The sequence below is a fragment of the Odontesthes bonariensis genome, chromosome 6 (genome assembly GCF_027942865.1).
Source record: "Odontesthes bonariensis isolate fOdoBon6 chromosome 6, fOdoBon6.hap1, whole genome shotgun sequence".
Classification (NCBI taxonomy): Eukaryota; Metazoa; Chordata; class Actinopteri; order Atheriniformes; family Atherinopsidae; genus Odontesthes; species Odontesthes bonariensis.
This window is the reverse complement of record NC_134511.1, coordinates 5,977,018-5,989,811: the sequence shown is the minus strand read 5'-3', so window position 1 is coordinate 5,989,811 and position 12,794 is coordinate 5,977,018. Positions and strand designations below refer to the sequence as shown.

General features: G+C 41.4%; 1 protein-coding gene across 1 annotated transcript; it reads right to left on the bottom strand.

Moving 5' to 3' along the window:
• Positions 1-1,762: 1,762 nt before the first annotated feature.
• On the bottom strand, positions 1,763-12,312 carry smarcb1a (SWI/SNF related BAF chromatin remodeling complex subunit B1a). Its single transcript, XM_075467171.1, has 9 exons — positions 12,193-12,312; positions 10,977-11,088; positions 9,805-9,934; positions 9,342-9,479; positions 6,847-6,974; positions 6,594-6,760; positions 5,474-5,664; positions 3,158-3,289; positions 1,763-2,199 (listed from the first exon to the last, which is right to left on the bottom strand). The coding sequence occupies exons 1-9, from the start codon at positions 12,274-12,276 to the stop codon at positions 2,160-2,162; spliced, it is 1,122 nt and encodes a 373-aa protein (XP_075323286.1). The 5' UTR covers positions 12,277-12,312; the 3' UTR covers positions 1,763-2,159.
• Positions 12,313-12,794: the final 482 nt, after the last annotated feature.

Genomic DNA, 12,794 nt, shown 5'->3' with positions numbered 1-12,794 from the left:
AATCGTGATTAATCAGGGAAATCATGTGATTAATTAGATTAAACATGTTAATGGTTGCCCAGCCCTAGTTAAAACCAAAGCAGGTATTTCTAAGTTGCTTTTGGAGTGAAAGCACCGGGCCGGAGCAGAACTGCCGACGGCCTGAAAACCCGGCGGCTCCCTCTGCACACGCTGCACTTTCACCCGCTGCCTTTGTGAGCCGAACACTGGCAGCAAAATGGAAAATGCTTAGCAGCACAACACGCAAACAAGCCTCGGACAGACAACAAAACGCGCGCTTCATGGTCCCCCCGGGCCTGCTGATAAACCAGCGTGGGTCCCAGTCATCTCTAAAGGGTCTAAAGCAACATTAAAGTTGGACAGAAAACTGCTTTAAATGAAGAATTCTTTCACACAAATCCTTCTCATCTGAATAAAACTGCAGCTCACATTAGTTTGCTTTAACTCGGCATGTTTGGCAACAATTGTTTTAATTTATTTCCCATATTTAATGCTGATAGTCAGCTTCAGAAATAGATAATCCAGTATTTTACAAATGTTGAGTATAACTCATCAGTCATACGAGGTGATACTGTTGGTTTATTTTGCTTTAGCTTTTCTTTATATTGAGAATTGTACTTTTATTTCACAGTTAATCATGAAGGTTAAGCTTTTATATAAAACTTAGAGTTTGCATAAGTTCATTTATCTGGTTTTACCCAACAAGTTATCACGAGAGAAGCGACATCACAGGCTTGGAAATTAGCAGTTTCTGAGTGAACATCTAATCTGATCGTTGTTAGGGCAGTTTGAGGAGGATCTATAACATGGAGGCAGGGCAGGAGTGTGGATCTGTTTTCTGCACAGAAAAACAGAAAAACTTTACTCTGCAGAACTGAATCACTTATTCTATCCTTCTGGGGTCAGGACGTGATTAAAAACAAGCTTTCATATCTGAAACAGTCTTATGTGAAAGGCTGAATGCTCACAGTACAGTCTGTGTAAAGTTTACCAGCTTTAATAGTTGTTCGATTCTGTGACGGACCTCTAAAAAAACCGTCTTCTACGGAAGCCCAGAGCGGACGTGGTACGTATAAACTTGTTTTGGATGGTTTTATCAAGATAACGAGTTAATTTACCGATGGTTTTTCGCCCCAGTCCGAGTTCCAGCCTCGTTTTGGCGTTGACGAAAGTAGTCCTGGCTAGTTAGCTGGGATCACAAAAATAAAGCAGGCAGTGATACGAAGGGAGAGAAAATAGGACCAAGCGATTGTGAGGTCTGACTTTTCCTGGAGAACGATTTTGTGATGCAAATGTATTACTCTTTTGAACGCATATTGTTTTGAAAAGCAAAACGCTTTATTTTTGTGGCCCCAGCCAACTAGCCGGACTACCTTCATCAACTCCAAAACGAGGCTGGAACTCTGCTCACAGGACGCAGCAGGGGGTAAGAAGATGTTCATAAATGATGTTGCTAATATGGGATGTCATACAGCTTCATGTCAAAAGAGGCGAACTATCCCTTTAGAATAGAATAGAAAAATACTTTATTCATCCCCCAATGGGGGAAATTCAAATTAGTCAAATAGCTCAAAAAATGATTTACAATGATTGTATATTAACAACAATAATAATAATACCAAATCTAATAAAAATACTACTACTAACAATAATAATAAATGACTATATAAATACATTTAAATAAAAAATAAGATGTTTTAAGTCTTTAACATGTTTCAATCCAGAAGAAACGTTAAACGTGTTAAAAACCAGACGGCAGAAAAGTTCTTTCATGTTCTTTTTTTTTTTATTTTGTAAGAATTATTAAAATGTACAAAAAGACAACAAATACAACAAAACAATATATTATCTGCGACCGGTGTGTGTGTGTGTTTTCTCCCTCTGTGGTCGGCGGGTAAAGAGAGTCAGTGGTCAAAGAGAGCAGCTTCTCCACGGGGGCGGGGCTTTAACTAACGGGGCCTTCGACAAACAGAATATCAAGAAAAATAAACAGAAACAGAAACACGGCGAGCGGCTGATTGAGATCGCACGCCGAGCAGCCGGGAGGAGGACTTCCTGCGCCAAGATGGAGGAGCATCTCCGTTCCCGATGTGGCAGACCGTGGCAGCGCCATGCCTCGATCACACGCCTTCCTGTAGGGGGCGCCGGTGCTGCGGCGTCTACCACGCAGGCGCCGTGTTCGCCAGTCGCCTCATTCGCCTGTGGAGCAGACAGGAAGTGGACAAACCGATGAAACACCGAGCTGTCTCGTCTTTTTATTCAACTTTAACGACAAACTCTCGAATCAGGGATCCTTCATCTGCTGATTAATTGATGATGAAAAGCCGGAAAAATGGGAAAATGTCCCATATATTTAGCAAAGTTCACATATTTTCCTCTAAAAACCACAGGAGGTGATGTCATCGGGACGTTAAACAGCTGCAACATCTCACACCCCACAAACTTTAACAATAAAGCAATAAATGATCAATATCATTCACTGCATGAGTATCAATAAGCAGCATCTCTAAATATTTAGATTATCTGGTTCCAGGCTCTGAAGTATATTATTATTATTATGGTAATATCTATGGAAATGAGCAGAATATTTATATTGTGATGACATCACGATGAGCTGCCAGCTGGTAACTTTTAGTCAGAACGCTCTGGAAACATTTCTATCCGTATTTATTTCACCAGCTGTGCTCCTTTCAGATACTTTGGAATTTACATCATGACAGAAAAAGATTTTTATCTCTTCTGTTCGTGCAGAAAAGTCATAATTTCAACAAATCTATGTGAAAAACATATTTCCATGATATGTGAATATCAGCAGGAGCTGAACTTTTATGAAGTTATTTCAGTAAAAGTTAGACACTAACAGACCCGAGTTAAAATAACCAAATTTTATGAGCTAAATATTTATTTTAATCCAGAAAACTGTGGATGAAGCGCTCAAAATAAAACTTAGTTGCATCCCTGCTGGTAAATGGACATCATTCAATCCATGAAAGTTCTGGAAAAAACATGAATCCAGGCGTTGCAGCTGCAGCACATGTCAAACATCCAGCTGTGCCCTAAAACATCCAGCTGTGCCCCAAACATCCAGCTGTGCCCCAAACATCCAGCTGTGCCCCAAACATCCAGCTGTGCCCTAAAACATCCAGCTGTGACTCACCTTGTGTTTCTGTCCTGGTCTCTGATCTTCTTCTCCATCTCTGCGTCTGTCAGGGTCTCCAGCAGGGGGCACCACTGGTCAGCATCCCCCGTGTTTCTGATGGCGATCTCCACCGTGGGCAGAGGGTTCTCACTGCAACACACCGAGCAAACGCCTCAGTTTCACCCAGCTGAAACCTTAAACCTTAACCTGAAACCTTAAACTTTAACCTGAAACCTTAACCTGAAACCTTAAACTTTAACCTGAAACCTTAAACTTTAACCTGAAACCTGAAACCTTAAACTTTAACCTGAAACTTTAACCTGAAACCTTAAACTTTAACCTGAAACCTTAAACTACGCGTTTACGACTCCCTTTGGAGCACAACGGTCCCCCTGAGGCACATTACCGAGCCTGAAACTGCCCCGGAAACTTTGGTTTACATCACTTTACTTTACGTTCGCTCCACATTTTGAGGGCTTTTGTTGTGCGGCGTTTGCCTTTAACGTGGCTCAGATCAAGTTTTCTGCTCCGTTTGAAACTCGTTTAAACCTCCGGAGGCACGTAATCTGTACCTGAAGCCTCCGGGACAGACTTCTTTTAGTGGTTTATCGTGTTCTCCACGGCCTGGAGAACCAGCACGAAGGACAGATTGGGCCTCATGCAACAACCGTTCGTACGCACTGATTTGTTCTTAAATCGTGCGTACGAGTGATTTAAGAGAACTTTCACCAATCTGTTCGTATTTTCCGTTTTCTTTTCATCATTTACGCAGGTCGTTTACACACTTTTTCCCAAGTTAAGAGCGTTTGTAGAATCTGACGTGGCCTGTTCGTACGAGACTTTCGTACGAAAAAAGTGAGAGAAATTTAGAATAAAAATACGAAAATGTTCTTGCATGAGACCCAATGAGATGATGAAAGTAAAAAAGAGGAGAAACAACTGTTTGTTTTCTGAATGTGAGCGTCACGATGAGGCCGTACTGGTGCAGAAAACTCTGCACACTGTGACTCAGGCACAACCTTTGGTCAAACTGAGCATCATTAATCACCAGGAAACAAGCAGCAAAGCGAACGGTCCAGAAGCTTTTCTCCAGAGACCGGAGCTGCCGTCTGGGTTTTTTGGAGACGTTTCATCATTTATTTCACATCCTGTGAGACATTTCACCCAAAGAAACAAAGAGCCAACAGGGTCTGGAGTTAACCCCGTTTGACCTCGGGCAGGGAAACACAATAGAAAGGAGGTGGAAGATCACAGCCCCGGCAACAAAAACCCACAGCTTCACTCACATTAAGGCCTTCTTAGACTGAAACATATTCATCAAAGTGTGAAAACGATCATCGAACCTGAACTCAAACACGCGAGCTCGACCTCTAAGATCATCACAGCTGGAAGCAGGAAGGAAAAGTCCCATAAAATCTCTTTGAGGAAGCTCAGACGCTGGGTTTGAAAGTCTTTATCTGCTGTTCCCTCAAATCTAAATAATCATCAAATACTCATAAACTCCCTTTGAAGAGCCGTGAGGGACATTTGACGAGCTTCAACTGTTGCTATGACGTGCTTTAATAACTCGTTTAAATGTGTGTTACTGAAGTTTTCCATTTAAAATCAATCAAAGCAGAAAAGTGTCTAACACTCCCGGGCCGGGCCTCCCTGGGGTGAAACATGCAGCCGTCTCGCCTTTATATCCATCCAAGCAGATTCTCAGCATATAGTTCACTTTTGAAAGAAATTAGAAAATTATAATGAGGCTCAACGTGGTGTTTTGTCTTAGGTTTTATGACCCAAAAACTCAATATGACTTCTAATAGGTGTTCAGGGTCAGGTGATAAAAATGTTGGTGAAACTGTCGGCAGGCGGCAGCAGGCAGTGATACGAAGGGAGAGAAAATAGTGCCAAGCGATTGTGAGGTCTGACTTTTTCCTGGAGAACCATTTTGTGATGCAAATGTATTACTCTTTTGAACGCATATTGTTTTGAGAAGAAAAACGCTTTATTTTTTAAACCCCAGCCAACTAGCCGGACGACCTTCATCAACACCAAAACGAGGCTGGAACTCTGCTCACAGGACGCAGCAGGGGGTAAGAAGATGTTCATAAATGATGTTGCTAATATGGGATGTCATACAGCTTCATGTCAAAAGAGGCGAACTATCCCTTTAATGGAGTTGTGTCTAACTGGAGCATAAAGCTGCTGGCTAGACGTCACCGTTCTGAGGTGCAGCCTTAACAACCTGGATACAAGATGGCTCCTAAAACAGGAATCAGTGCCTGGAGGGCTTGGATAACAGCCCGAGCTCCCGCCCGCTCGCTCAGCTGTGAGGCGGTGGTTCCGTACCTGAAGGCGTACGTCCTCTGGTGCCAGCTCAGCTGACCCCGGATGCTGTAAGCGATGGTGGTGACGAACTCTCCGCCCAGGCCGAGCTCGGAGCACAGCTTCAGGGCGAACTTCTCCGGAGAGTTCTCCCTCTCCGACATGTCCCACTCGAACTGGTCCACCAGAGAGATGTTCCCCACGTGGATGTTCAGCTGGAAGATGTTTAATTCAGTGAGAGGTCGGCACAAACATGAAAAGGCGAAGGCTGTGTTCGAAACCGCATACTTCTCCTACTACTCATACTAACTTTTTGAGTTAGTATGCGAGTTTGAGTAAGCGAGAAGTTCCCGGATGCATACTAGATTCTCCGAAATGTTGGGTATGCATCATGAGGTCACTACTCATACTCAAACTACCCAAGATGCAACGTAACGTGACGTCGCCGATCGTCATTTCCTGTCAAAACGGCAGTTTCAAGCTAGCTACAACGAGGGTAGGTTCACTTCCTGTTTTCAAAACAAAAGCTCCAATTGTATCGTAATGGCTTTCCCTGTGATAAAAGCCAACGGGTATTTTATTTTGTGAAAATAACCGGAAGTGCGTTGCTCACTGCGGCTAGCTTTAGTAGCGCCGAATTCGTGGGAACAAAATTGTAAACAGCCGGTATTTTGTCAGGTTTTCAACACATTGGGGATCTAAACGACTACTTTCTCGCCTGAAAATGTTTCAAATGTTGCTAAAGTTTACAGAGTTTAGAGCTTAAGCGAAATCAGCTTCAGGCCGGCTGATTTCGGCTCGGGCAGGAGCGAAATGCATTGTGGGTAAACGCTCTGCATACTGTCTGATCGATGAGTATGTAGTATGGAAGTATGTAGGTATGTAGGTATGTAGTATGTAAGTATGTAAGTATGTAAGTATGTAGTATGTAAGTATGTAAGTATGTAAGTATGTAGTATGTAAGTATGTAAGTATGTAAGTATGCAAGTATGTAGTATGTAAGTATGTAAGTATGTAAGTATGTAGTATGTAAGTATGTAAGTATGTAGTATGTAGTAAGTATGTAAGTATGTAAGTATGTAGTATGCAGTATGTAGTATGCGGTTTCGAACACAGCCGAAGACATGCAGGCGCAGGGCGTCACCTTGATGATCACCCTCTGGTCCGTCTGCTCCTCCAGGATGCTGTCCGTCGGGTACGACTCGATCTGCTGCCGGATGGCGGAGGCGATGGCGGGCACGAAGGCCAGCGGGTTCAGGTCCAGATCGTCGCACAGGATCTCGGCGAACATCTCCGGAGTCATGAGCTTCTCTGAAGGGAACAAACAAAGGTTAAAGCCTCGGCTCTGATCGCTCGCCTGCAGGGTAAAGCGAGGGGAAGCGCAGGCGGGACGCTACCGTTCATGTTCCAGGTGAACGCGTCCCTGAGCTTCTGACCCTCGATCTCCATGTCCAGGCGGATCGGAACCAGGACTTCAGCCTGAGTGGCGTTTTCGTGTATCACCGCTGGATCGTGGTCGTCAAAGCTGCGCGAGACAAAGAAGGAATTAACCCACAGATAGTTTAACGGGTCAAAGTCTGACAGCATGCGGAGGGGGAGCCACTTTAACCCAGAAAAAAGCTGATTCAATGCAAAGTTCTTATGGATTTATGCTTTCTCAACATGTCGGAGGAAGTGATGGATGCTCCCGCCTCTGTGGATAACTAGGGGTGGGAATCACCAGAGACGCCACGATACGATATTAGCACAATATTTAAGTCACGATACGATATTAGCACGATATTTAAGCCACGATGCGATATTATCACGATACAATATTATCACGATATTATCGCGATGTTTTAGTCACAATGCGACAGTATCAAGATATTTAAGTCACGGTACGATATTATCACGATATTTATGTCACGATATGATACTATCACACTATTTAAGTCACGATACTATCACAATATTTAAGTCACGATACTATCAAGCTATTTAAGTCACAATACGATATTGTCACGATATTTAAGTAACGATATGATATTATCACAATATTTAAGTCACGATACTATCACGATATTTAAGTCACGATACTATCAAGCTATTTAAGTCACAATACGATATTATCACAATATTTAAGTCACGATATTTAAGTCACGATGCGATATTATTACGATGTTTATTTATCACGATATTTAAGTCACAATACGATATTATCACAATATTTAAGTCACAATACGATATTTTCACAATATTTAAGTCACGATACTATCACGATATTTAAGTCACGATACTATCAAGCTATTTAAGTCACAATACGATATTATCACAATATTTAAGTCACGATATTTAAGTCACGATGCGATATTATTACGATGTTTATTTATCACGATATTTAAGTCACAATACGATATTATCACAATATTTAAGTCACAATACGATATTTTCACAATATTTAAGTTACGGTGCGATATTATCACAATATTTAAGTCACGGTACGATGTTATCACAATATTTAAGTCACAATACGATATTATCACGATATTTAAGTCACAATACGATATTATCACGATATTTAAGTCACAATACGATATTATCACAATATTTAAGTTACGGTACGATATTATCACGATATTTAAGTCACGGTACGATGTTATCACGATATTTAAGTCACGGTACGATGTTATCACGATATTTAAGTCACGATATTTAAGTCACAATACGATATTATCACGATATTTAAGTTACGATGCGATGTTATCATGATATTTAAGTCGCAATACGATATCGCGGTATTTAGGTCACGATACGATATTTACGTCGCGGTACGATATTATCACAATGTTTAGGTCACAATACGATATTATCATGATATTGCGATATGCTGAGTATTGCTATACCGAATATCACGATGTATAGCAAAATTTTCAGCTGCAAAGGATACCAACATAATTAATCTTCATCAATATGCTTATCTGTTAAAAAAAAGTTCAGTCAATTCATCTTACTTCAAATATTTATTCCAACAAAATGGACAGCTCATTCAACAAGTGCAAACACTCAATTAAAACTGAAAAGAAAAATAAAACGTCTGTCTTTTCCCGACCACGATAGAAAAACTACAATAGAAAATGTCCTCTTTACCTGACCAACGTAACTGTTTGTATTTCAGTAAAGTGAATTTCTTCCGCGTGAGCGATGTCCGTCTCATTCAAAGTGGAGATTTCACTGCCACTCCTTCTCACTTCGGGAGACAACAGGGTTGCACAAACTGCAGGCTGTTGTTCAAGAAACCTCAGAAGCATTTTGTATGCACTATTCCATCATGTGGTTACGTCAGTTTTGAGTTTGTGGCTCGGACGCTGCAGCGTGGTTTTGCTAATCTCAGAGTGTCCAGTGTCGGTTGATTTTTTTTTTTTTGCAAGCGCTGGTTTCGTTTGCCCCCCCTCTCTTTGTTCAAAAGTCCAAAAAAAGTCCAGACATTTGATTTAAACCTTGAAGGCGCATTTATCAGTTCTCCTTCCTACATGTTGCTGTGCTCACCTATGACCTTGGCCACGTGCCAGCCAGATCTCACGAGAGCTGCGCTTCGCTGTGTTGAGCTCAGCAGACAGTGAACGGTTAGCACCATCTAGTGGACTAAAGCAGCAATTGATTTTATTTTGGTGCATAATAAAGAGTTTATTTTTTTATGTGTATGTGACCAAAATATCGATATTTGGTGTCTCTGAATCGATACAATATCGCCACGCGAAATATCACGATATGTCCCTGTATCGATATTTTCCCCCACCCCTATTGATAACACATTTTCCTGTGACGTGATTTATTTCTGCCTCACTCTGACTTCACGCTGCTCTCCCATGAGGTAAAACTGCGCCTGGTCCTTTCAAACAGAACTGCTCACCACAGGGGGAAGGTCCTCTTCTTGTCTCGGCCCAGCCGGCTGCGGTTGATGGTGGTGGAGCAGGGCACCGCGTCCAGGTGGTGGGAGCTGTTGGGCAGCGTGGGAACCCACTGGCTGTTCCTCTTCGCCTTCTGTTCCCTGGGCGACGGACCAAAACAAAGAGCCAGAGATGCGTTTACGTTAACCGTCTGCTGCCCCAACAGACCTGAACCCTCCTCATCATTTCAACAGGAATGAAATCACTGTTTTTTTAATCATCCAAGTGGCTAATGCACACATTTTTAAGTTAAATCTAAAAAGCTGAACACTGAAAAGCGATAAAATAGGTTGAATTTTAGACACTTAGCAGACATAACCACCTTTACTTCCTGTTTCTTTTATTTTATAAACATCTTTAGTGAGGTTTTGCCTTCTTGGTTGACGTCAGAATTACTGAGACATCAGGTAGAGATTTTACGGGTACCTGAGGTAGGCGGGTGGCTCGGTGCTGATGGACACAGCTTTGTACTTCTCATCGTTTCCTTCAAGGATCTCTTCGACTTCTGAGGCCTTCAACAGCGTGACGCTGGTGGCCAGCTGAGTGTAACCGTGATCTGAAGGACAAGAAGAACCAGTCAGATCGTCAATGAAGCAACAACTGAAGGTGTGAACATGAGCGGGAGCTTCCCGGAGAAATGGATCCACATTTGAATTAGGGCTGGGCAACGATTAAAGTCTTTAATCTAATTAATCACATGATTTTCCTGATTAATCGCATTTGTACGCAAAATCCAAAAATGAATCCAAAAGTAGTGTATAGCTTTTAGCATTTAGTTTTATTTTAAATGTGCTGCCATATGAATGAAAGTGCCATAACATTTGTTGTGCAAACACACTTTTAACATCAGCATCTTTCTGTAGTTTTTATGTAGAAGCCTCGCTCCACTGTCTGTTTCCTTGAATGACTTGCTGCTATCAGTTGTGTGTTTTGCCTTTAAGTGATATTTTAGACTGGAACTACTACGCTGAGAAGACAATTCAACTTGGCAGTGTTTACAGATGACTTTGGTTCTGTCGACTCCGCCGTCTGGAAGAACTTTAAAATGAAAATGGCCGAGTAAAAGTTCCGTACCCTTCTCCATGTTTGGTGGATCCGCCGATTACTTTCTTTTCCGGTTCCGCAGCAGACAGCAACAGACTTTTACAAAATAAAAGCCTGTGAGCAACAGACTTTTACAATAATAAAATAAATAATAAAACAGGGGTGGTCCGTGGCGTAGTGGGTTGAGCAGGCGCCCCATGTACAGAGGCTATAGTCCTCGCCGCAGCCGGTTCGAGTCCCGCATTGACGGCCCTGTGCTGCGTGTTGTTCCCCCTCTCTCTGCCTCCTGCTTCCTGTCTCTCTGAACTTTCCTATCCATTAAAGGCACAAAAGCCCCCAAAAAACAAAACTTTTTTTTTTAAATAAAAAAATAAAACCTGCGTTAATGCGCGATAAAATATTTATCGGCGTTAAGTAATTAACGAGATAACGCGATAATAACGAGTTAACTCGCCCAGCCCTAATTTTAACATCCAGGTAACTCATCTAAGACAGCCTTTTATATTACAGGAAACACATCAGCTGGATGAAATGCCTGCTCAGCTTCTACTCACCGTGTGACGACTCTACGATCTTCTTTCTTTCTTCTACCGATGCCAGTTTTCTCCATAGCGACGGGTACCTTTTATAGAGGGAGCCTCTGAACATGCGGAGGTAGTTTCCCACCTGAACTCGCAAAGAATCAAACATTTTGGGGGGGTTTTAATGTCAGAAGAACACTTCACAACCTTTGAATACTCATCTTAAATATCACCCACATGACAGGAGAGCAGAAACGAGTAAAATACACAAACAGACGGGCAAATATGGACATTAAGTGGACCAAAATGGCAGAACTGGATCAGAAACAATCAAATGTGAACACATGCTGGTGGTGCGGTTTGCATGAACGTAACGACAGAAATCCAAGAATAAATAAAAAAAATAACTATATTTTAAACTAATTCAACAGAGAAAGACAACTATAAGACAAAAAAAGAATTCAGGAAACTAAATGTCAGAATACTCATGTCTGACATGATTTGTCTGTTTAGTTTTGGCTTTATTGTTGCATCTGAATATTAGTTTCTTTGCATAAATCAATGAAAAGTTTTTACAAACATGCCTATAATGTGAAAAAAATCTACAGTTTTCACTGTAGAATTAATGCAAGATTCAATATAAGTGTTTCAAATGACTTTTCCATTCAAAAAGTGCATTTGTAGTATCCTGGTGAAGAAACACTTTTAATTTAATACGTGTGATCTGCGAGCTACCGTCGTGTAACAACTCCACGACAAATTAAGATGTTATTAATCCCATTTGAGCCTGTAATCTCAGTTCAGAGCTGTGCTTCAGAACCCTGCATGCGCCGAATAAACCAGTCATCTGTACAGGGTTGGTGAAATAAATGGGATTGAAAAGCAGTCGTTTAAACCACCTCGTAGGAACATTTGCGTAAATTTAGCTCTTTGTTTGGGTCTATGCTGGCAAAGTAGCATTCCCTCGCATGCTAATGCTAAGCTAACTGAGACGAATGAAACAGGGGACCCTTCCAGAGACAGACAAATGTGTTTTAAGAACAAACTTCACACTCTTACACCCTCATATTGATCAACATATTCGACCCTGTTCTGAGGCAAATCAATGAATGACCCTTCACGCCCGGCCTAGCAATCAGAGCTAAGCTAAAAGCTAGCGGCTAACGGACCTGCTGCCAGGTTAAACCGCCAATCTCTGCCTAAATACGCAAATCCTCAGAAACAACAGCTTGGGACGTGAAATACTGACCTCGGATCCAATCATATAAAAGTCTCCATCCTCTTCGAGCTGAAATTTGACCGGTTTTTGTCCAAACGTCTTGCTGAGCGCCATACTGAAACGAAATAACAAAGCTAAGAGCCACTGCGCAGGCGTGAGAAAGCAAACTCTGTCGCAGTCAAATGACGAACGACTTAATCCCTGTAACAATCAACGAATAAATTAAATAATAAATAATAATACTGATAATAATAATAATAATAATAATAATAATAATAAATTAAATAATTTAATTTGTGTGTTTCTGTAAAAATCAAAAATATTTATAACATTTATTTAATTGAAAATAACCAAACTTATTATCATATTGCAAATACGGTGGCCCCCGAGGCTCAAAACACAGCAATATTAACGCATCTTCTGATGGACTTCCACTCAGAAATGGTTTGATTTGAGCCTAAAATCATTAGTTTTCAGCATTCAGTCTCTGTAAAGATGGAAAAATGTATTTCACAACCGGTCCTTCACCAAGCTGAGATGGCAGCAGATTCTTCAGCCTTTAATACCTGGGAAATGTGATAAGATTGCAAAGAGTTTTCTTTTTTAAAATAAAATAAATAAAAATACCCGCA

Excerpts from the sequence above, each read along its gene's own strand:
- smarcb1a (XM_075467171.1), bottom strand. The coding sequence starts at position 12,276 with ATGGCGCTCAGCAAGACGTTTGGACAAAAACCGGTCAAATTTCAGCTC. Across the intron at positions 5,665-6,593 it reads ACCAGAGGGTGATCATCAAG|CTGAACATCCACGTGGGGAA; the intron begins GTGACGCCCTGC and ends AACATCTTCCAG. Across the intron at positions 2,200-3,157 it reads GACCAGGACAGAAACACAAG|GCGAATGAGGCGACTGGCGA; the intron begins GTGAGTCACAGC and ends TCTGCTCCACAG.